Source organism: Prosopis cineraria, unplaced genomic scaffold (assembly GCF_029017545.1).
Source record: "Prosopis cineraria cultivar Desert tree isolate PC_DT_omini unplaced genomic scaffold, ASM2901754v1 PC9, whole genome shotgun sequence".
Classification (NCBI taxonomy): domain Eukaryota; kingdom Viridiplantae; phylum Streptophyta; class Magnoliopsida; order Fabales; family Fabaceae; genus Prosopis; species Prosopis cineraria.
Window position 1 is genome coordinate 31,200,088 of NW_026555340.1, and position 23,737 is coordinate 31,223,824.

At 36.2% G+C, this 23,737-nt stretch overlaps 2 protein-coding genes and 1 long non-coding RNA gene across 3 annotated transcripts; 2 read left to right on the top strand and 1 right to left on the bottom strand.

Moving 5' to 3' along the window:
• Positions 1 to 196: 196 nt before the first annotated feature.
• LOC129319948 (uncharacterized) lies at positions 197 to 3,435 on the top strand. The gene is made up of 8 exons (XM_054965060.1): positions 197 to 537; positions 1,020 to 1,122; positions 1,220 to 1,327; positions 1,442 to 1,551; positions 1,723 to 1,830; positions 1,907 to 1,952; positions 2,262 to 2,393; positions 2,951 to 3,435. Exons 1-8 carry the CDS (start codon positions 329 to 331, stop codon positions 3,032 to 3,034), a joined length of 900 nt encoding a protein of 299 aa, XP_054821035.1. The 5' UTR covers positions 197 to 328; the 3' UTR covers positions 3,035 to 3,435.
• Positions 3,436 to 9,289: 5,854 nt separating this feature from the next.
• Positions 9,290 to 9,739, bottom strand: LOC129319951 (uncharacterized). Its single transcript, XR_008595566.1, has 2 exons — positions 9,599 to 9,739; positions 9,290 to 9,483 (listed from the first exon to the last, which is right to left on the bottom strand). It is a non-coding gene; the product is annotated as an uncharacterized LOC129319951 (long non-coding RNA).
• A 276-nt stretch (positions 9,740 to 10,015) lies between these two features.
• Positions 10,016 to 17,184, top strand: LOC129319950 (cellulose synthase A catalytic subunit 6 [UDP-forming]-like). Its single transcript, XM_054965061.1, is given in 15 exon segments — positions 10,016 to 10,619; positions 11,410 to 11,605; positions 11,687 to 11,818; positions 11,821 to 11,897; positions 12,012 to 12,114; positions 12,211 to 12,391; positions 13,176 to 13,442; positions 13,594 to 13,939; positions 14,050 to 14,187; positions 14,505 to 14,630; positions 14,716 to 14,928; positions 15,017 to 15,293; positions 15,391 to 15,590; positions 15,679 to 16,029; positions 16,163 to 17,184. Coding segments are annotated over 15 exon segments (3,276 nt in total). The 5' UTR covers positions 10,016 to 10,538; the 3' UTR covers positions 16,751 to 17,184.
• Positions 17,185 to 23,737: the final 6,553 nt, after the last annotated feature.

Here is a 23,737-nt window from a genome sequence, read left to right on the forward strand (position 1 = left end):
AATCCATTTGTTTGTTTCGGAAAAATCAGCACCCAAAAATATTAATAAAATTAAAGAAAGAGTATGGCAAAATTTTGCAAAGCCTAATTCAATAATTTTATGCAGCGTAATATATATATTTTTTTCTGGTAAAAAAAATATATTTTGTTATTATTATTATTTTTTAAATTTCACCCGGAGACCTGAGAAGAGTCTGCATTCAGTGGGAAGAGACAGACGGCGAGGAAGAATGTGGTTCGTTCGTCAGATCTAACGGGCGAAAGCTTTTCACTTCAGGACACTTCAGCCTTTAACCCTTCCTGCGCTTGGTCCTTTAACGGAGCGAAAAATGGGTGTTGCGGATCTGCCGCGGAAGGAGGTTAATGTACTGAAAGGGCATGAGGGCGCCGTACTGGCTGCGAGATTCAACAGCGACGGTAATTATTGCCTAAGTTGCGGCAAAGACCGTACCATCCGTCTCTGGAATCCTCACCGTGGTATTCATATCAAGACCTACAAATCCCACGGCCGTGAAGTCCGCGATGTCCACGTCACCTTGTACTGTCTTCTTCCCGTTCTCCCTTTATATCTGCTCTAGGATGAATCTGTTCTCTTCTCTCTGATAGTCGAATTGGTAGTATTGGGTACCTTAACTGGCCTGAAAACCAGCCCTATCATTGAATACAGCAGTTTGGAACAGAAAATCTTTTGAATAAGCACAGGGGAGTTATGAATGTTAGGATTTAGGATCTATACACGGGTATGTTCAAATCGAAGAAATGAAATGATCCTTTAAATTTTGCTTTTCTTGGGAGTGCTTGTCATAGAGGTTCGCTAGTGCAATACCCGGGGAGCCCTGGTCCTGCTGTCATACTTTTATGCATTCTAAAGATTTTCCTAAAGGTCATGTATGTATATAGCTCTTCATTAGGTGAGACGGGAGAAAATTGAAAGCGTAAATGCAGATTGCATGCGATCGATTTTTCGTTACTTGTCGCTCCATTGTCTGGGTCGGGTTCTTACATCGTCATTTACCACAGGGACAACTCCAAGTTATGTTCCTGCGGTGGAGATCGACAGATCTTTTACTGGGATGTGGCAACTGGACGTGTAATTCGAAAATTTCGGGGTCATGATGGTGAGGTATGGTTGTTCCTTTTTCTTATGTGACCCAGGCGTTTTCTACTCACGCTCACCACTTTGTCACTTTGTTTCTGATTGATCATTTATTATTATTTAGGTAAATGCTGTAAGGTTCAATGAGCATGCATCTGTTGTAGTTTCGGCTGGCTATGATCAATCATTGCGTGCTTGGGACTGCAGATCCCACAGCACTGAGCCAATTCAGGTGCACTTGCCAGTTTCTTTCTTATCCCTTTTACCTTAACATGATGACCAATATGGTCCAAGTCACTCATTTCCTTTGTACTTGCGTCAATCAAGAATTACTGTTGCTGGGCAGATTATCGACACATTTTCAGATAGTGTTATGTCTGTTTGTTTGACAAAAACTGAAATTATCGGTGGTAGTGTTGATGGAACTGTTCGAACATTTGACATCCGTGTTGGCAGGTATGTGGTTAGACCAGATCACAACACGATAGATTATGCTTATAAGTTGTTTTCAGAAACTCATTGAGTAATGCTCATTTGATGATATTCTAAATTTAAGCACATGCTTATTGTTGCGCTATGATATGTTCAACTTATGAAACTACTAATGCTTTCCTTCATGTTAACTAGAGAAACATCTGATGATTTGGGGCAACCTGTCAACTGTATTTCAATGTCAAATGATGGTAATTGCATACTAGCCAGTTGTTTAGATTCCACTCTTCGACTTTTGGACAGGTATTAATCTATCATGGACAGAAACTTACGATAGTTTTTTTACTTTTATTAATTTTACTGTCCTTTCTTATGATAGAACGACAGGTGAACTATTGCAACAATACAAAGGCCATACTTGTAAGGTATGTCTTTAGTCACCCTTTTGCACTTTCTGATGTTCTGTATAGCATTGCCCAACCACATGCAATTTAGTTTGTTCAGATAAATACATTCTCATATTTGTGGACTACAAGTCAAGGATCACTGTCATATATGTGCATCAGTGGAGTACAATCCAATGACTTGTACAATCTTAAAGCTTTTTCCTGTTTGATTGTCCACCCAAAAAAAGAAAATAAGTTATTTTCTGTGTGTTTTGACTTGTGAGTATTCTGTGTCCTTGGTCTGAATCATTTTATGGAATATTGTCATTTATGTTGAATTGTTCTCAGTCTTATAAATTGGATTGCTGCCTTACCAATACGGATGCCCATGTGACCGGTGGCTCTGAGGATGGCTTCATCTATTTTTGGGATCTTGTAGATGCATCAGTTGTGTCAAGATTCAGAGCTCACACCTCAGTGGTAAAGTCTTCGACTGCCTTTTGCGTGCCTGAAGAAAATTGTGTTGAGATAATGCTTAGAGGATAAGTATGGCCTTTTGAAAGAATTAATTCCTCCTTTTGTTCCAATAGTAATAAACATTCCATTTCCTCTTGCTGGTGGTTCGATAAGCTGTTGTCCTGTTGTTCTATGTTTGTCCATAATAATTGTTTGATTTACCATGCAGTATGGGGTTTAAGCCAACTTTTCTACATGGTGCTGTAGCCACTGCATCAAAACTGTTATCCAACATTTGATTTAATAATTGAAATAATAAGATGGTTCTTAGTCCAAGATCTCCTGCAAGAGTAATTGATGATTGGATTTAGATTTATCTTTTGACTGGATATTGGACAACAGCATGTGTGTATAAAAATCGGCTATGGATTATCAAACTAAACAGTTTATAATCTTGTTAGATGTATCGAAGAATATCGGCTTTAGATGTGTCTTGGCTAGTCACTTCAGTTCATAATTTTTTTTATTGCATCTTAAGAAGATCGGTCTGTGATGGTAGCTCTGTCTGTATCTTCTGGCAGGTAACAAGCGTGAGTTATCACCCAAAAGAAAACTGTATGATAAGTTCTTCTGTGGATGGCTACATACGTGTTTGGAAGTCATGAGGACAAAATACAAGTTGTGTCCACGCGGTTCTCATTGTGAGCGAGGGAATGGCTAATCCACGTCCAATCCTTTTCGAAGTCCGCAGATACTCTGTTGCTTATTTTTTTCTTACAAATGGATTGGGCAAGTGAGGATTATCTGGGTATTCAGGAAATGAAAAATGACAACCCATAAGCTGCAATCCCGTGTCGTAGATTCGTTAAGGCTGCAAAGCATTTGACTGGACTAGCAGCCATGGGTCATGATCTTGTCTTTTTTATTTTTGTTTTATTTTCTGGGTGGAGAGCGCCTGGTTGGTTTGTTTCTAAATTAATTTTTTTTAGCGTTGCCCCCTTTTTCTACTTATTTTTAGTTTGAAGTTTACTTCATTCACTTCTATATATAAAAGACAATAACTGTATGACTGTATTTTACAATTTAAGAAAATCTATTAATATAATATTTATGTTGGAAAATAAAAAAATAGATTAAATGGTCCTCGTATTTAATTAAAATAAGATTACATTAATTATTTCTTGTGAATAAAAATTATAAGTTTATGAGACGTAATTTAAAATTTTTTTAATAAATGTTCATTGAGATATATGATTTTAGTTATAAATAAAAACAAAATAAGTGATTAGATATGTAATTGCACTTCTCTTGTTTAAAATATTCATAATAAACATGTTACATATTCTTCCTGTTTTTTTTAATATTATTTTTACTAACCTTATCAATATTAATATAAAAAAATAAAAAGAATAAAAGTGTATAAAATTTTAAATATGTTCTTATATAATAAATGTAAAAAATAATATTATGTTATTTTTTTTTAAAGGATAATTTTAAAAATATATTTTTAATATTATTTAAAAAGTTATATCATGATTTATAAATATAATGAAATAAATTTTTTAAAATATATTTTATAAATGAGATCGAAGGAAGTATTTCCTTTGATCATGAAAAAAACTATATCATACTCCTTTTATTTTTTATTGTTAGAGAAATTAACATTTTTGACTTGTATTTTTTTATAAGTAAAGTCACCTATTTCAAAATGCATCACTCAATATAATTTATATTAATAAAAAATAATTTATTTATACTTATATTGATTAATATAAGACATTTTAATTCACATTTTTATTTTTTAAATATAATTATTATAATTAATCAATTTTTTTAAGTTTTGTGACATAGTTTTTTTTTCCTTGCATATAGAAATGGAGGGAGTACAGTTTAAGAAAGTCAATTAACTATAATAATTATATTTAAAAATAAAAAATTAGATTAAAATATTGTGTTAGTTAGCATAAATATAGATTAATTATTTATTATTAATATAAATTATGAGAATAATTTAAAAATATTTAATAAATTTTTATTAGAATGGATAATTTTACTTTAAAAAAAGATATAAGTTAAAAAAGTGTCATTTGCTCAAACGATTAAAAACCAAGGGAGTACATCAGTATAATGATTACTTAAGGATTACGTGGTCACTTTCGCCCCGAAAGATCCATAGAATGCTTTCATGCTTTTTACTGATTGATTGGCTGATTGCAATTATGCATATGTAACCATAATAATAGTGGTAGTTGTTGTCAGCATCATTGTATCTGGCGAATATTACTAGGTTATTAATTAAACCATCTTAGTAAGCAGTAAATGCATCAATTTCTTCAAGCGTGGTTATATGGCTTGACATCAGTGCACTGTCTCGCCATCCAGTTGTGTCAATCCAGAAATGACAACTTGCTGCCGCATGTAAGATGTTAGATATTTTTAATTAAATTATGTTTCAATAAAAATTTATTATTTAATTAAAATTATATAAAATTACAATATTTTTTTAATTTTATCCTTAATGATGCCACAATTAGTATTATGATAATGGTGGATAGAATATGCAATTAATATTTTATTAATTTTTTAAGACGAGATAAAATTATTTAATTACTTTAAAATATCATGATACTCTTTATATTCAAAAACAAAATAGATTTTTAAAAAATACATTATATATAAAGATGGAAAGAGCAAAGGTTACTGTTTAAAGTTTTGTTAAAAATTTTAAATACATTAGAAGATATTGAATTTTTTTTATTATATTTGAAGACAATAACTGAAAAGGCTTACAAGAAAAAAACTTAAGAAGAAATTTTCTTGTCATCATTCACTACCTTCAAACAAAAAGGTGGTGGTCGATCAAAAGATTGAAACATACCTATTCTATTTAAAGTAAACTTAGTCAAAAAATGAGCACAATAATTGACTATTCTAAATATACAGTTAACTTAAATATTTCATTTTTCATAAAGAAGTGATTGTGCCTGATTAATAATATTCACAAACAGGTAATAGTCTTGATTGAAACTAGGGAGGAGGTTCATTGTACCTGCACAATTAGTAAATACTTTAACCTCGTGCATAATTTATTAAATTTTTAGTAACCTTGAATTGCAATTTTTATTTCATAATTTGAAGTTTCTATTCAAAATATTTAAACTAATTTTAATTTTAAAATTAATTAATAATTGATGATATAAAATACAGAATTTAAAATGTACGTGAAGCGGTGCCATTTTAGAGATATACTAAATATTATTCCTCAAATTCAATAGAATGCATGAGAAGCTCGGAACTAATAAATTTTATCAATGATTTGTATAATTTTGATTGTGCGCGGGACGCCTAGTCGCTGCCGGCAAGGGTGCCTATCTCGTGTCGGTATGTCATCCGTATGCGGTACATCGTATATTGCTACATAATTTCCCGTAACTCTGAAGCGGATGCGTCATCATCTTTTTTCTTTCTTTCTTTCTTTCTTTCTTTGTTTTTTTTTTTTTTGGCCTGAGAATGCTTCATCATCATTCATAAGTGTCAGTGATGCTCCCATCGCCCATTTCAAGAACTGTTGGCATTTGAGCATGAGGAATATTTACAGGGTCAAGTCAATCTCGTAAGATGTCCGAATCAAATAAGAAAAAGATCTGAGCTGTATCCTTTCTTTTTTATAAATTAATGTGAAGGGGAGGACGTAAAATAAGGAAGGGATCAAGGGAATGGTGTTAACATGCAGCGAGAGGGGGCCTGTTTTAGAGGAATCAGAATTTATCCGATTATATGCCAGTCTCGGGTCTATTAATAAGAAACAATTCAAATATATATATATATGTATATATTTTATAAATAGGTCCAAATTATGACGGGATGGAGCATCCTATGAGGGCGGAGGACATATGCTAATGCCATCGTGCTTTCTTTCCCACATGACACAACAGGCAAGACGCCCAAATTCAGATATTCAGATATTTTATGAAACCTGAAAAGACAAGAGACAAGAGAGAGTCGTAAGTGACACCGAGCCACCGACACTTTCTTCCAAGTTCTAAACGTGATAATAATAACAATAATGCTGCTAAAAAACAATAATTAATGTGAAGTTGGTTGGCACATTGTGTCATTGGAGAATTTGTAAAAATTACTAATAAATCTTAACGTGACCATGCCTTGTAATAACTTATTTTCTTAAATTCTATTTATAAATCAATTTCAATATCATTTTTTTAAAATTGATGAAAACCTTAAAATCTATTGATTATATATAAAAATTTAATATATAATTTCAATACTACGAAAATATACATTTTTTAAAAATATTTTTCTTACAAATTTTAATGGAATGAGAAGGAAAAATTAATGGTATACTCTCCCCATTTTTATGCATAAAAGAAATTACTGTTTGTTGTTTTGTTTCTATTTATGAGTTAAATTATATATCTCAATAAGTATTTATTATGATTTTTTTTTGAATTACCTCTCATAGAATCATAATTTTCATTCACAAAAACAATTGATGCAGTCTTGTTCTAATTAAATAGGAGGATATTTTAGTTTAATTATTTTTAAATATAATTATTATAATTAATTAATTTTTTAAAATTATGTGATACAATTATTTATTATATGTATATAAAAATGGGAGGAATACATTAGAGGTAAAATAGAACATTTCTCTATCTACCTAGTACCTCTATCATCTCATCTCTATGTATGAGAAGAGTCATGATATTTTTAAATAATCAAATAGTTTTGTTTTATTTTAAAAAAATGAAAGAGATATTAATTGTGTATTTTATTAAATTTATAATATTATTAAGAGTAAGATTGAAAAATCAGTATAATTTTTATTAAATAATAAATTTTTATTAATATTTAAAAATTAGAATAAAAATATTTTATATACAGAATAATTAATTATAAGTGAAGGGATTGGCGAAGGGGTAAGGATTGGTGGAATGTGAGAGAGAGGGAACAGAGACAGCTGGAGCTGAGCTGGGGAGGAAGTAAAGCAAAAGCGGAGTTTGTCGTTTATTGGTCAACTTGGGTGGCGGCCCCTCCCCCTGCTTCCCATGTGTTGGACGTGTCATGTTCCCATTCCCTCCATTCCTCTCACTCCCTCTTAATTCTCATTCTTCACACATTAACCCGCTCCCACTCTTCCTCCTGTGGAAAAAGGCATTTAATTTAGCCAGGCCATCAAAATAATTCTTACCCATTTCAGTGCTCCTTCGTGTTCTGTCACCAGCTTCTTTCAAAGCATCCTTATCATTATATTCGCCTTTCACCTCCACGCTTGAATCTGTTTCAATTATTATTCTGTAATGTAATATAACTGTGATCCATTGTCACCCGCTTATTTCTTCGTTTCGGAATATATCACGTTCCTCTGCTTCCCCATGCCCGAGTTGGTTTGTTTTAGCCAATACTTCGTTGCTAATGCTATAGACATGGTCTATATTGCATTACAGCATTCTCATATGATGTTGGGTGTCCGTACGAGTGTCTTGCGGGAGGCGCGAGCTTTCATAAAATTACGAAAACGACTTCGCTCCAATGGCCACAAAATTATATTGAAAGTGGTGAATTCTAGAGAACGCCACCGACAGCGGGATGCCCATGTGGCACCAGAGTCGCCCCGCATTATTCCGTGCTAATATTAATTATTTACTCCATGAAACAAGCACAAATCTGAAGTCCACAAAATGCAGCACCGCATTCACTGCTGTTTCGGCCAAATAAATATATTATTCAATCTTATTCATATTTTCACATTAATGTAATTCTTACACTGTTTGAACTAACAAATGCATGTCATGTTTTATTTCCCTCCCCCTTCTCAGTTCTCAACCCAAAAAAATTAGCGGCTTTATTTTAATGATGTCACCGGAAATGAATTTCTTTTTTCCTTTAAAACAGAAGCTGGAATAGAAAAAGGTAGTGATAATTATGGAGAGGTTGGCCAGGTCATGTCATTTGGTTAAACATTGCGAATAGGATAATTCAGAGATCATAATCAACAACAGTGGACCCGAACTGTTCAATACTTTCAGCAAAATAATAATTCCAGATCTAACCACTCTATTCTCTTCCTAGCGTCCAAATCTCCCCTCCCAAATTGAATACCGTGTATAATGTAAGCGATGTTGAATTATGCCCATTTTTCATTTTTCTTCTCTTATTCAAAGTACCCCATAGCCACCAAGCGTAGGATCAACTCCCCAATAAATTTGAATACCATTCACGAAGTCATCCTCTATTAAAATATGTTTTATATATATATGTGTGTATGTATATCTTCAGAAATCAAATTCTAAAATGATATATACTGTTAATGCCACAGTCTGGCATCATTTTTCTTGTTCAACATACACTTTCTTCTACAGTTCACTTTCTTTGAAAATTGACCGGGCTTTAGCGCCATCTATTGTCGGTTGAAGCGTTCCTATCGCCTTAATACATAACCCCCCAGAAAATAAACTGACTTTTTGTACACTCTCGTCTTATCGGACGACATAGCCCACTCGCACTGTTATAATACTTGTTCATCTTCCAAAGCCGGTTTTGCCCTTCATGTTAGCTGTTTTATCAAACTGTAACAACTAGTTCTTTTATCACTCGCTCCCAAAATAATAATAATAATAATAATAAAGAAGAAGAAAAAAGAGAGAACAAAAGCTCTCCTTAATTACTAGTACTTTGTCAAACAACATCAACCATCCTTAGCATGTGCGAACCAAATTCTACCGTTGACAAATAAACATAATGACACATTTTCATTTTCAATATTCTTCTAGTCCCGTTTATTGGATCACGAAAAAAAGATTGATTTGAATTTTATTTACAGAATGCGTCATTATTTTTTACATTCTTGCGACTTTTACCCCAAAAAAAATACTACATTCTCAGTCTCACGACACAAAATATGACTATGCGTTCAATTTCTCAGTAAATATAAAAGAGTCATTAAGCAGACGATATGGTTGGCCAAAAAAATTAAGCAGACGATACAAAAAGGAGGGGAAAGGATCAAAAGCAAGAAAGAATGAGGGGAGGAAACAGTTAATTACCGTTGACTTTTATTTGATGGTGAGAACTGAGATCAGGCGACAAACAGCAACTGAACAGAATGAGGGGAGCAAAACGTTTTTAGGGGAGCAAAACGTTAAGCGTCTAATAAGAAAAAAAATTGTTTTACCAACACAAAAAAAAAAAAGAAAGATGAAAGCATATACCGAATCCGCATCAGAGTATGAAATTGAGCAATTACTGATCTGTATTCGCCCACTGCAGTGTAGAGAGACAAAATAGCGAAAGCTGAAAGACATGATATACGCCGCGTGAGCGGGTCCAACTTCGCGCTTACTATCTTCTCTCTCTTCGTATCTTTGCAATTCCACCGTAGTTCCAGTTTCTCTGCTAATCAGCGGAAAACAGAGTTACTCGACGCTCGCTATTCAGTTTTCTACATTTCCAGTCAGTTCGAGAAGACGACAGGAAAGCTACTATTTAGAGTTTGCCGCCGACAGTTTCAATTTTCTGGGCATCGAAACATTATCCCCAATTTTCGTTTTGCAAGTTTTAATACTGAGCAGGGAAAAGTAACTTCTCACTAAACTCCGATGGGTGCATAGCCCAGCGCCACCACCGTCATCTGGGCCCCACCCACCTCAATTGAGAAAAATTTCTGTATTTTGTTTATTCTATGCCCCTTTTTAATCCCTCTCATTATTTCTCGATCTCTCTGTCTCTGTCCCCTACTTTTTTTGTTTCTCCTTCTCTCTTACGCGTCTTCGTTTCCAAACACTCAACCCTCATCTCTTTGTACAGACTGCCCCCTCCGCCCCCCTCTCTATTTCTCAATTTCGCCATAGATTAGGACCAGTCCGGTAACAAAGGAGACTGGAGACCTGGCTTGTGAATGAATCCTAAATAGCAGCGTAGTTCCTGAGTTTTTTTCCTGTATCTCTTCAATGATAAACTGTTATTTTCGATCCTGTAGCTTTTCTTTATGAGAGGTTTGGCTTTCTTGTGATGCTTGCTCTATTGGGCCTTCCCCTCCAATGCAAAAGCGGATCTGAGTTACAGGCGGGAGTAGTCTCAGAAGAATACTGGTTTCCAATTCTGGCGCCTTGATTTGACGACTTGAGACTTGTTGACTCTGAGCTGTCAGTGATGCACACCGGAGGTCGACTCATCGCTGGTTCTCACAACAGGAATGAGTTCGTCCTGATCAATGCAGATGAGAATGGACGGGTAAGCTGCCTTGGAGCCTTTTGTTGTAATTTCTCTGCGGATGTGGGATTTCCATTTGCATTTCAGTCTTTGATCTTTTTTTTTTGGTTGGAAAGCAGCATGTCAGGTTTCCATGTCTTTTCCCCTTGCGATTGTTGATTAATTTTCTTCTGATCCTAGTCATGAACGATAATTATTTGCCTTTTTTCCTTGGTTCATTCAGTAACGGTTCATGGTGATTTCGGGCTCTGCTTCGTACTCCTTATACCTATCACTACTTTTCAAAGAAAATGGCATCCCAAAAATGATTTTATATTTTGATGAAGCTTTTTGGTTACCTTCTGATTCATGTCATAGTTGGGAACGGGTGCCCCCTTTTAGCAGCTAGGATATCCAGTCAACTGTGTTTTAAGATTTTCTTTTAATATGACATTGTGGATAGCTTACGTCCATCTCTTTTAACTGATTCTGTTACGGTTTTGACCCTTCTGAGTTATGTGGTCGACAATGATCGAACCTTTATGGTATTATGTTTATTTTCCTAAAACATTAATTGATTGATAAGCGTTGAAGAATTGACTTTATTTTTCTACGAATCGGGAAGATTTCATGGTCATGTATGGTTTACTTTTGATTCATATTGAAATTACTAATGAGCGCATCTGTGCAATTGACGGAGTACTTAGATTCATAAATTTTTCAATAGGTATATTTTCTCAATGCTGTATCCTCTGGGAACGTTATACTTGAATTTGTGCATTTGAATGTCAGGTGACCGTAACATTTTCCTTTATTGGTGTCTTCTGTTCAGATTAAGTCCGTCCAAGAATTAAGTGGACAAATATGTCAGATTTGTGGGGATGAGATAGAGATTACAGTGGATGGGGAGCCCTTTGTTGCTTGTAATGAATGTGCTTTCCCTGTTTGTCGGCCCTGCTATGAGTATGAAAGAAGAGAGGGTAATCAGGCTTGTCCACAGTGTAAAACCAGATACAAGCGCATCAAAGGTGGAACCGTAGTTGTTGTTTTTCTCATTGCTTTTGTGTACTTCCATTGTAAATGTTCTTTAACCAATGGATGAATTGCAGGTAGTCCAAGGGTTGAAGGTGATGAAGATGAGGATGACATCGATGACTTGGACAATGAATTTGATTATGGGAACCCTGATTTTCTGGGCCCACATCCAGTGTCCGAATATGCAGGTCGTGGTTCTAATTCAGCGCGTCTGGAATCCCTGGGAATTTGCAACATGAATCCACTTTTAATTCTGAAATTCCTCTCTTGACATATGGGGAGGAGGTAAATTTGCAAGTTCTCCTTTTGGAACATTGTCATTTTCTTCCAAGTGTGTGTTCTTGCACACCAGTAATAACAATTGCTACTTGACACTATTTTTTTGCTGATAATTAATAGGGCTCTGAGATATCTTCTGATCGACATGCTCTAATTGTTCCCCCATTTATGAATCATGGAAATAGAGTCCATCCCATGCCCTATAATGATCCATCTATTCCTTGTAAGTCTTATAAAATTGTTTTCTTTTGCATTTCCACCTTTCATGTTGTATGTTTTATACCGTGAGTTTGTGACCCTCATGTTTCTGTTTTTATAGTGCAACCCAGGCCTATGGCTCCAAACAAAGATCTTGCAGTATACGGGTATGGAAGTGTGCGTTGGAAAGACCGGATGGAAGAGTGGAAGAAAAGGCAGGGTGACAAACTACAGGTAGTGAAGCATGAAGGAAACAACGGAGGAAACTTTGGAGATGAGTTGGATGACTCTGATTTGCCAATGTATGTATCTGAATCTACGTTCTGTAACTCTTGCCATTATTTTGACAAGCTCTACAGCATATTGCTCCATCATTGAAGTAGGAAGAGATAATTATTTATGCAAGAGAAGCCTAACCATTTTACTTTGTGAAGTCATCTGTGAATTGAATAACCATTTATATCAAATCTTTATTTGTTGCACCCCAGTGTTTCAGCTTGCTAAGTTGTTGTTACTTTGTTGATGGTTATGTTTTGTGGTTGGATCATGTAAATGTTGATTAGAATATGATGGGTATCTAAGTGAGATAGGGAACTCTATCTCAAAAGCTAATTGTTGAAGTGGGAGAACCAACCTTCTTATATATCCCATTGAGCATCCCATACTACTTAATGTGAGACTTGACTTGATATCCCAGACTATCAAGTCTCTATCAATTGGCCCCCTATGGAAAGCCGATGTCTCGACGGCTACACTTCACAGCACTTAACTCGGTCTCCTTCTGGTCAAAATCTTCTGTGGGCAGCCCCTTCTGAAACTGCCGACAATGAGGCTTTGATACCAATTGATGGTATCTAAGTGGGATAAGGAACCCTACCCCAAAAGTTAGCTGTTGAAGTGGAAGAACCAGATACGATTGAGTATCCCATGCTACTTGATGTGGGACTTGGTATCCTATAGTACTAAGTCTCCATCAGAATATGATTTATATGCTATTTCTCTGATTGTTCTAATTCTCTGCTGCATGTTTCTCTTCAATTATTTTTATTTGTCTGTTAATAAGATTTTTGCAATGTATTTTATCAGGATGGATGAAGGCAGGCAGCCACTGTCACGGAAGCTTCCAATCCCTTCAAGCAAGATAAATCCATACAGAATGATCATAATAACCCGCCTTGTAATTCTTGGGCTTTTTTTCCATTATAGAATTCTCCATCCAGTTAACGACGCGTATGCCCTGTGGTTGACATCCGTCATATGTGAAATATGGTTTGCTGTATCCTGGATTATGGATCAGTTTCCAAAGTGGTACCCAATAAAGCGAGAAACATACCTTGATCGGCTATCACTTAGGTAATTGCTTTGACCATGGCTAGTGCATTCTGTTTCCTCATCTGTATCTACATCTTGTCACTAGCATGCCTTGCGTAAGCCGTTCTACTTTTTCATGCTCAATCGGAGCTCTCTCTCTCTCTCTGTGCATTGACTTCTCATATGGGTGCAGGTATGAAAAAGAAGGGAAGCCTTCTGAGTTATCCAGCGTGGACGTGTTTGTCAGTACTGTTGATCCCTCAAAAGAACCTCCACTAATAACCGCAAACACGGTGCTTTCCATCCTTGCTGTTGATTATCCAGTCGATAAAGTTGCTTGCTATGTCTCTGATGATGGTGCTGCCATGCTCACTTTTGAAGCACTTTCCGAGACATCTGAATTTGCTAGAAAATGGGTCCCCTTTTGTAAGAAATACAATATTGAGCCCCGGGCCCCAGAATGGTATTTTAGTCAGAAGATTGACTATCTGAAAAATAAAGTACATCCAGCATTTGTCAGGGAAAGGAGAGCAATGAAGGTATGAAACTTTCTACTCTTATTTTTAAATAAACAGCATCTTATGCTTAACTTATTCCGAATAATATGAAACATTTCAACTCATGATTGTTTTTTTCCTTGGGTATCAAGAGGGACTATGAAGAATTCAAGGTGAGGGTAAACAGTTTGGTGGCAACAGCACAGAAGGTTCCTGAGGATGGATGGACCATGCAGGATGGGACTCCTTGGCCTGGAAACAATGTGAGAGATCATCCTGGCATGATTCAGGTAATATGCTTTGTCTTTTAAACTGACTATCCTGTTTATTTAATGTAATGGTTGGTTGAAATTGTTGGCCCCTGCAGAGTCATTGATTACCTTTCAGTTTCGATTATGTTTTCTCACTAGTTTTTTGAGTTGACATTGAAAGAGATGTCTGGTAGTTGTTGAAGCCTCTTGCTTAGTGCTGACCTGCTCGCAATTTTTTATTCAGCATGGGTTTATGATTAGACAAGCGTTATGAGTGGACATGAATTCCTGATATGATGCTGCATCTGAAGCAGGAAATAAAAGTTACATTATATTTTCTTCCTATTATTTTACAGGTATTCCTTGGTCAGGATGGTGTTCTTGATGTTGAAGGCAATGAGCTGCCTCGCTTGATTTATGTTTCTCGAGAAAAGAGACCTGGATTTGATCACCACAAAAAGGCTGGGGCTATGAATTCTCTTGTAAGTATCTTTTTTGCCCCCATTTTTGGCCTGGTGCATTTGATGATCTAGTACCTTGGATGACATGTTTTTTGTTTACTATAAGGTACGAGTGTCAGCAATCCTCTCAAATGCACCTTATCTTCTGAATGTCGATTGTGATCACTACATTAACAATAGCAAGGCGCTTAGAGAAGCTATGTGTTTTATGATGGATCCTCAATCGGGGAAAAAAGTATGCTATGTGCAATTCCCTCAAAGATTTGATGGAATTGATCGCCATGATAGATACTCAAATAGAAATGTTGTATTTTTTGATGTAAGTTGTTGCATTGCTTGTTTCATTATTTATTTGTTTATTTTTACCTATTTATTAAGGAAATAACTAATTTTTGAATTGAAAACAGATCAACATGAAAGGATTGGATGGCTTGCAAGGACCAATTTATGTTGGAACTGGGTGTGTTTTCAGGAGGCAAGCACTTTATGGATATGATGCACCTGCCAAGAAGAAGCGCCCTAGCAAAACCTGCAACTGTTGGCCAAAGTGGTGCTGCTGTCTCTGCTGCTTCTTTAGAAAGAAAAAGAATGGGAAGTCCAAAAAGGAGACAAAGAAGAAGGTGAAGCTTGGGGATGCTTCAAAGCAGATACATGCACTCGAAAATATTGAGGAGGGAATTGAAGGTGAATCTTATGAATCACAATGCTTTTCTTACAGTCAAAACATTTGTGTACTTTGAAAATTCCTACATAGTGATGGAGCTTTTCTTTTGGAGAGCAGGAGTTAAGGATAATAATAACTCATCCAATTTGACTCAAATGAAGTTGGAGAAGAGATTTGGGCAGTCTCCTGTGTTTGTAGCATCCACCCTTCTGGAAAATGGGGGACTTGCACCAAATGTAAGTCGTTCATCTCTTTTAAAAGAAGCTATCCAGGTCATCAGCTGTGGTTATGAAGACAAAACTGAATGGGGAAAAGAGGTATGTGCCGAAGAGTAATGAAAAGAGATAAATGCATTTTCTTGCCAGCTATCTTTCTTGTTCCTAAAATTTTTTGATGGGTCATCAGGTTGGGTGGATATATGGTTCTGTGACGGAGGACATCTTAACTGGATTTAAAATGCACTGCCATGGTTGGAGATCTGTTTATTGCATCCCTAAGCGGCCTGCATTTAAGGGGTCAGCTCCCATAAACCTTTCAGATCGTCTACATCAGGTTCTTCGGTGGGCACTTGGTTCTGTTGAGATTTTCTTGAGCAGACATTGTCCAATCTGGTATGGCTATGGAGGCGGGTTAAACTGGTTGGAGCGATTTTCTTACATCAACTCAGTTGTATATCCATGGACTTCCCTCCCACTGCTTGTTTACTGTACTCTGCCAGCCATATGCCTCCTAACTGGAAAATTTATAGTTCCTGAGGTATTACTTGCAATATTTAATGTCTGTTGTTGATAAATAAAGAAATTACTTGACCTTTTGGGTTTTACTTCAAATAATTAGCCAAAAGGGCACATACAGTTAGTAACATGCAGTTATCTATCTTAACCTGCAGATTAGCAACTACGCCAGTCTTATCTTCATGGCCCTCTTCATATCCATTGCAGCAACTGGTATTCTTGAGATGCAGTGGGGTGGTGTCGGTATAGATGATTGGTGGAGAAATGAACAATTCTGGGTTATTGGAGGTGTTTCTTCTCATCTTTTTGCCCTTTTCCAGGGTTTACTGAAGGTTTTGGCTGGTGTGGACACAAATTTCACTGTCACCTCGAAAGCTGCTGATGATGGAGAGTTTTCAGAGCTCTACATCTTCAAGTGGACTTCACTATTAATTCCTCCAACTACCTTATTGATCATCAACATTGTTGGGGTTGTGGTCGGTGTCTCAGATGCCATAAACAATGGGTATGACTCATGGGGTCCTCTCTTTGGTAGGTTATTCTTTGCCCTCTGGGTCATCATCCATCTTTACCCGTTCCTGAAGGGGTTACTTGGAAAGCAAGATCGAATGCCGACTATCGTATTGGTCTGGTCAATCCTGCTGGCTTCCATCTTAACTCTCATGTGGGTTCGAATCAATCCATTTGTTTCGAGAGATGGGCCTGTGTTAGAAATTTGCGGATTGAATTGTGACAATTCATGAATGAAAGGCTGAAGCTGGTTTGGCTAGACTAAGCTTGGTTGTCTTTGCTTGGAAGAAGCAGCAGTTTCACTTGATACGACACTCGTGGTAATATTGCACAAATTGTTGGATTGAAGTTGTATTTTTGGGGTGTGTAGATAAGGAGGAAGGGGAAGGGAAGCCGACGCATTGTTACCTATAATAGGAGGTTTTTCCGTTTATTCTTTGATTACATTTCTGTGTTTTTGTATTTTTGGGGCGTCATTCTTTGTCCAGCTTCTATGTATTCTTGTAAAAGAGCATTGAATGATAAATTATTCCCTCCTCAAAGTGAGGGATCTTTAGTCTTAAATTAGTTGTCCTGTTTTGAGGCATGGTCCTTGTTTGAAACCTTGAAGACTTCGGTCATGTATCTTTCTCATATGTAATACCAACACGTATGGATCTTCTTGTTCTTCACAGTTTGCACCTTTTATTCTTCGTCGGAATCTCGATGCTGCACTTTTTATGCTTCACAGTTTACACGTGTGGACGTATATTTGCGAGCTCGTGGTATTCTTTGACAAGTTGGTAATTAGTTGTTTGATTTTCTGATCTTGGGAGGCGTGGGGACGCCAATGCACATCACAGGGGACTGTAAGTAGGACCTTATTTGAGGAGCATGCTGGGTTTGGTATTCATGGGATAGGACACTTGAGAGCGAGAAGCGAGTAGAAGGCGAGAAGGAAGTGATCTGTGCAGAACGAGGCGATTAGTGATCAAACATTGCTTTGCTCTTCTCTTTTGAGGAGAAGGCGAGCGGGAAACACCCGTGCATCCTCCATTCAATTGTGGGTTTGAACTTTGAAGGTTGTACCGTTGTGGTCTAATAACTTGTAAGAAGCTTGGGAAATTGTGAGTGAAGTCTCCTAGTTGACATAATTTTGTCTTTGCCCTGTTTCAAGTCATCATTCATCATTTCAAAGCACTTCTAGTTTATCGAAGGGAGATGCATGAATTACAGTATTGACCAGTCAAAGTCTCTTTGCCTTACTCTAAATGTGTGGAACGCGGTAAAATATGTGTACGACTGCTGTTACGCTATTCGTTGACGTCAGGAAAAGCGCGTGTCAGGATCAAATAACCGCGAAAAAAGATAAAATTCCTTTTACAGAAATGAACCAATCCAGTGAAAGCCTTGCCCCCAACAGGGAAAAGAAAAGAAAAGAAAATACAAACAAGTGAAGTTGAAGGATTCTACTTCTCCACTTCCTTTTCTTTATTTAGCACTTCTGCAATCGAATTATTTTTCAAGGCTCCAAAAATGAGGACAAAAATATTTTAGACTCAATCTGGCCCGAAACTAGATTGGCTCGGGGTTGAACTTGGATGGATTTCAAGCCACATAATCTGATTCATTAAGCCTTTTCATTTCTTATTTCCCTAAAGATATAATAAGTTTTCTTCGTTTCTTGTCACTAATACTTCGTTCCCATTGTTGATTTGATTGTATGGTAGTCCCTCCTTATCTTACCACTCCCATAAGCATAACCCCCCAAAGTGGGCCCTCTTGATCAAATCCCGAAAGATTTTGAAAGCAGTCGAACCTTTACTTTTTTTTTAATTTTAAACATACACACAGTATTTTTGGCACAATTCCTATGACTTTATTCTTACTTTGATGCTGTAATGTAATGTATCAATAATTAAATAAGAAGAATACATTATTAATGCAATGTATCAATAATTAAATTAAGAATACATTATTCTTAATTTTGTAGTGCAAATATTTTTCCCATAAAAAGCCTTTTATATAAAAGCTAATTTTATATATGCAATGGTGCACTAACTACGGTCGAGCCTCTTTTTCGTCAGCATTATATTCAATGTTGAAAAAGTTTTTTATATGACGTCAGAAATTTCACCAAAACAGGCCAACGAAAAAACCGTTATGATCGAATAGAAACATGTTTAGGTTCATATGTAAAATAAGATATTAAGATATGAACTAAAATTTATCCTTTTCTTTCGATTGAAAAAAAAAAATCCTTTTCTCGCATTTAAGATGAATTACTAATTATTCTTTCCTTTTAACATTCATAAGATCATTTTTTTAATATTCTAACAAGTCTGCTGTGTACTTGGTGCACCAAGGGAAGATTTTGTAATTTGATTATATGGGTCCCACTGGTCAATGATACGTATCGGATGAATCTAACGGTTATGGATCAAATTAGGAAAGTACAAGAGGGGAAAACTGAAACGTCCATTCAGGCGCTTTCGGGCCAAGTTCATAGAACCAACGGAGCAGTTTCTCATCTCGTCTATTTCTCTCTCATTCTCTGATTAGGCTCCCCCGAAATCAAACTCGTACATCACGTAGCTTCAAAACGCGCTTTACATGCCCAATAACATGCCGCTCAAACCAGTCATACAGTAGGTTGGCAAGAGCCCTTTCATAGAAACAAAGAAAAAAGGCTCCAGAGATCCAAGAGCAATGGCGGAAGAATCCAACCTCGGACACTTAGAACCTGAAATTTTGGCGGCACAGCAGCTTATTCAGCTCAGCGACGAAGATAACAGCGTTAGTGTTGGCAATGTCAGGAGCAGCAACAGCAAGAGAAACACCAAGGAATGTGAACAAGAGGTCGAACAAACCGTTATTGGCAATACGACCTTGGCCAAAATCCAAGAGATATTTGGCAAAGAAGAGATTTATCGGCCGAAGAAGAAGCGCAAATATCGGTCTCTTGCGAACATCTACAAGGCTACGTCGCCAATTCATGAGGAGGGAGGCTTCAGCAGAAGAAAATCTTCAGATAAAAAACCCTAATGTGGGATTAGTGTGTGCCAGTCGTGTCAATCAAGGCGTAGGAGCGAGTAGGGACCAAGGGGGGCTGGCTGAGTTTGCTATATCTATCAAATTCCAAGAGGCGTTAAATTTCGGAAACTCTCCTTAATGCATGTTTGTATATAGTGAAGCTTAATTAGCATTTATAGTACTGAGGCTTTAAGTTGTCAAATCGACGCCTTTCATTTCTTTGAGTGGTTCATGATTCTCTCTTTAGTTGATTCTCCAACTTCCTCTAGTTCTGATTCCACTGCGATCATTGATCATGCAATCCCGAGCGAGTAGAATGTGTGTAGTGCTTTACTAATCCATACACTAAGATGTATCTGCACTTTAGCTGACTGTCTTATTGATTTGTGAATCTTAGAAACCATATCTAAGAAGGAACAGCATCCATGCAATATCAAGCTAGCTAGTTATTGAGCCGAAGAGAGATGTATTATGACTTTTGGTTTGGATTTCAATGCTTATCACGTGCTAATATGAGCAATAAATATCAACAGCGCCATGCTGACCAGTACTGACCGCACCGGGGCAATTGAAAACCGTCTAAACTTGCACTTCGAGAACTTTCAGACCATAGAATAAATAAACAAGGAATTTCATTGGTAGTCAAGGGTAAGCATGTTAAAATACCTGTGAAGCAAGGAAGCAGATGAACAAATAAGAGAAATCAAAATCATATATCCACTCGCAAGTTCACTCGTGTTTTCTTTACAACAGCTTCATTATTTTTTGAAGTTACACTTGGGGGTTTAAAACTTAGCCCCAAATTAATGATTTCTGGTACCTGGCTGAGACGAAGATTGAGAATACCAGCAGCGCCCCATATGCTATAAACACTAACACTGGACACCGGTAAAGGGCATAAATATACGGAAAATTAAAGGAAGGATAGAGGATCGCTATAATTAAAAGAAATATCTAAACTTTGAACATGAATTTTTCTCCCTTTGAAGCCAGAGTTTATGATCTGTTTTCAGAGGCAGCGCATATTTTCAGATATCTCCATTGCTTCTGGTTTCTAGCTATATTAATCATACTATATGTCACATACGTCTATTCGAATAAGCATAAATTAACTATGTTTGTTTAAAAAGCTCAACTTAGACGGTTGGAGAAGATTGGGAGTTAAGAAGTTCAGGATGACGTAGTTCTTTACCTAAGAATAGCCAAATAGTACTCGTTTATCTTGATCAATTTTGCTTTGATCAGTACGTGTGTAGCAAGCAAAAGGACTAGCAGCCGAGGAAAAGAAAAAGGAGCTTGTTGATGAAAACAAGTTTGTCTCTAACAAACTTGAAGCTTTTCATGAAGGGGAAGCGTGTACTGGATTATCCCTTGAACAATTCTACGAGAAAAATCTGACGGCTGGGATGCAGTCTAAAAAATGATGTGGACCCGGCGATTAATCAGTCATTCAAGGCAAGAAAGACAGTAAGAATGGCTGATTCTTGATTTCAAGGAGACTCGCCAAAACTTGGTCCATTCTCATATTCAGTCTCCTACAATTACAAGAAAAAGCGAAGTCAGTGTTGGAAACACGCATGCCGTCGGATCAATTCAAGGGTTCTCACTTATTCTGGAATAGACGCAATAAATAATAGAATAATAAAATAATATAAAGAAATAGGTTGTCATCTTCATAGAAGTATCCTTCCGGCCAGTTTCTCTCCCCCCATCTCCTCTTCTCTCTCTTATCAATCTGAAGCCAAATAAAAACGCAAGAGCCAAAACCTTCCCAAAGAAGCACAGAGATAAGACCCCCCCCCCGGGCGGGTCTTTAACGGTGTGCCTCCTGGGATTCTAATGGCAGAATCAGAAGCATCTTCTTCACATGATAACACCCGCAATGACCTGACCGAGTCGGACTTAGCTGCGGCTCACCAGCTTATGCTGCTCGGCTACGAAGATAACAATTACAGCATTATCGGTAAGGGGAACAGAAGCTTTGTTGAAGAAGAAGAGGTTGATCAAACCCTATGCGATCTAATCCACAACACGAAAATCAAGAAGATATTTTGGAAAGATGAGGTTTTTGGGACAAAGAAACAGCGGAGATATCGATCTCTCGAGCACATATATATGGCAACGACACCGATTAATGCTTGAAACCAGACACAAAGAGGAAGAAAATTGAAACCTATGACAGGTTTATTCAAACAAACTGAGGCTGAAGGCTAATTGTAACTAGGTCAGTGCGTGATTTTGATGAATCTGCTTTTATTAGTTAGCTAAGGTGATGATCGGTTCCTTTGGTGCAGGTTTGAAAGTTGGAATATTCACAAAATAATAGTTGTATTTATGTGGTCAAATGAAATATTGTTTTCTGAATTTAGCTCCTCTTAAACAACTCAACATTCTGAGCTACTTCTTCATAGATATGGGGACACAATTAATGGAATGGCATTATACCAGACGACTGAAGCAATTTATAAAGTTGACGGTATACCATGTCGGTCTCACGAAATGTGAATCATACTAAGCAAGGCACTGTGGCTTTTGAACCCCAAACCAGTTCCGCGGCTTTTGTTTCACATTTGATCCGCTCACCCAAATTTTTATATTCGTAAACTTGACATCCGCGTTCAAATAATCAAGTGTGTGTAATTAATAATCTTACTTTCAAATGTATCATGTTTCAAGAAATCCTAAATATGGATAGAGTGATTCTAATTCATGAGCGCATAAAACTGCAAAAGTTACCATTCAGTATAATCTAATTAATGATCAAAAGTGTTAAACTCACTTTTAGTACCTAAGGTATAATTAACTCACGTTTTAATTTGTTTAACTCCAAAAGCTTACTTTGGGTCAGCAATTCAAAACCGATGATATCATTTATCAATATTAGCCTATTTACTCACATTTTCAACTTTTGCTTGCTAAGTTTGATGAAGTGATTCTAGTGCGTTGGTTTTAATTTTATGATACTCGGAATTTGTTCCTGGATCATTGAAAAGAAATTGAAAGAGATGAATTTTTCATCGGTGACATGATAGGAGGGAGAAAAATCGTGTTGTATAAATCCAAGTCGTCATGTCAGACTCTTCAGCCAATCTATTAACTCACTTGTGATGACACATTCGCTTCTGTTAATAAAAGGTTAACAATATCTTCTGTTAAGTAAAACCTATTATTCATGTTTATCAATAATATTATTCATGGACACTTGATTCAACTTGTTGAGAGAATTGAATTAACTTACCCTGAAATCTTGAGTATGAATGTTAAGATATGTAGTTTGGTTAAATAAATATATTAAAAGCATTTTTAAGATAACTATGAGACTGCTATTAGTAATAATGGTTCCATACAATGGGAATACAAATTAGTCTAGGTGGGTAATGGTAACATTCGAAGTTTCCCGGAATATCAAGGGATAGGATAAAAAATCGTATTATTCATAATTTATCAAAAATAATGTAGCCTATGATATATTTTATAATTGTTGAGCTTAAAATAACTGGGAAAAATTTAAGTAATTTTTAAGCACTTAATACTGATTTAAATAACTATTTCTAACCAAATCAAAATAAGTGGTTTCAAAATTTAAAATTAATTTTAATAAGACGAATTAGTAATCGGGTGAATTATTTTTTTTTTCACCCTTAAACATATATTGAATATATAAACTTAAGTGACTAACTTTGTTCCTGAAAAAGAAGAGCTTGAACTTAAACAAAGTCACTCAAGTGAGTTTGGGATGCAGGCTAAGGCTTTCTTTTTACTTGGGAATGCATGGCCATAAATAAACGTGCAGGAAAAGAAAATCAAGACATGTCTTATCTCAAAAGGATTACCATGGAGATCTGGATCATCAAAAATCAAAATAACAAGGTTGTCATTTGGTCCCTGATGAGCAAGCCAATCTATATATTTATTAGCTTCTTTAAATATATAGTTGAAGTTGATTACTCAATTTTCCATAGTCAGATATTTGATTTTCTTTATAGCTTTGATAAGGAGATGGTTCAAGATAATGCCATCTCTATAAGCATCAGAGCTTAAAAAAAATCAAAATAGATCCGTGAGCTTGTTTCTCTCGAGCTAAGGCTTTTGACACTAAAGGAAACTTGAGTACCACAACTTTCCAAGGCTTTATGGAGGAAAAACATATACTTTAGGATAAAATGACTCATTGGCCAAAAAAAAATTTATGCCCAAAAAATATGGAT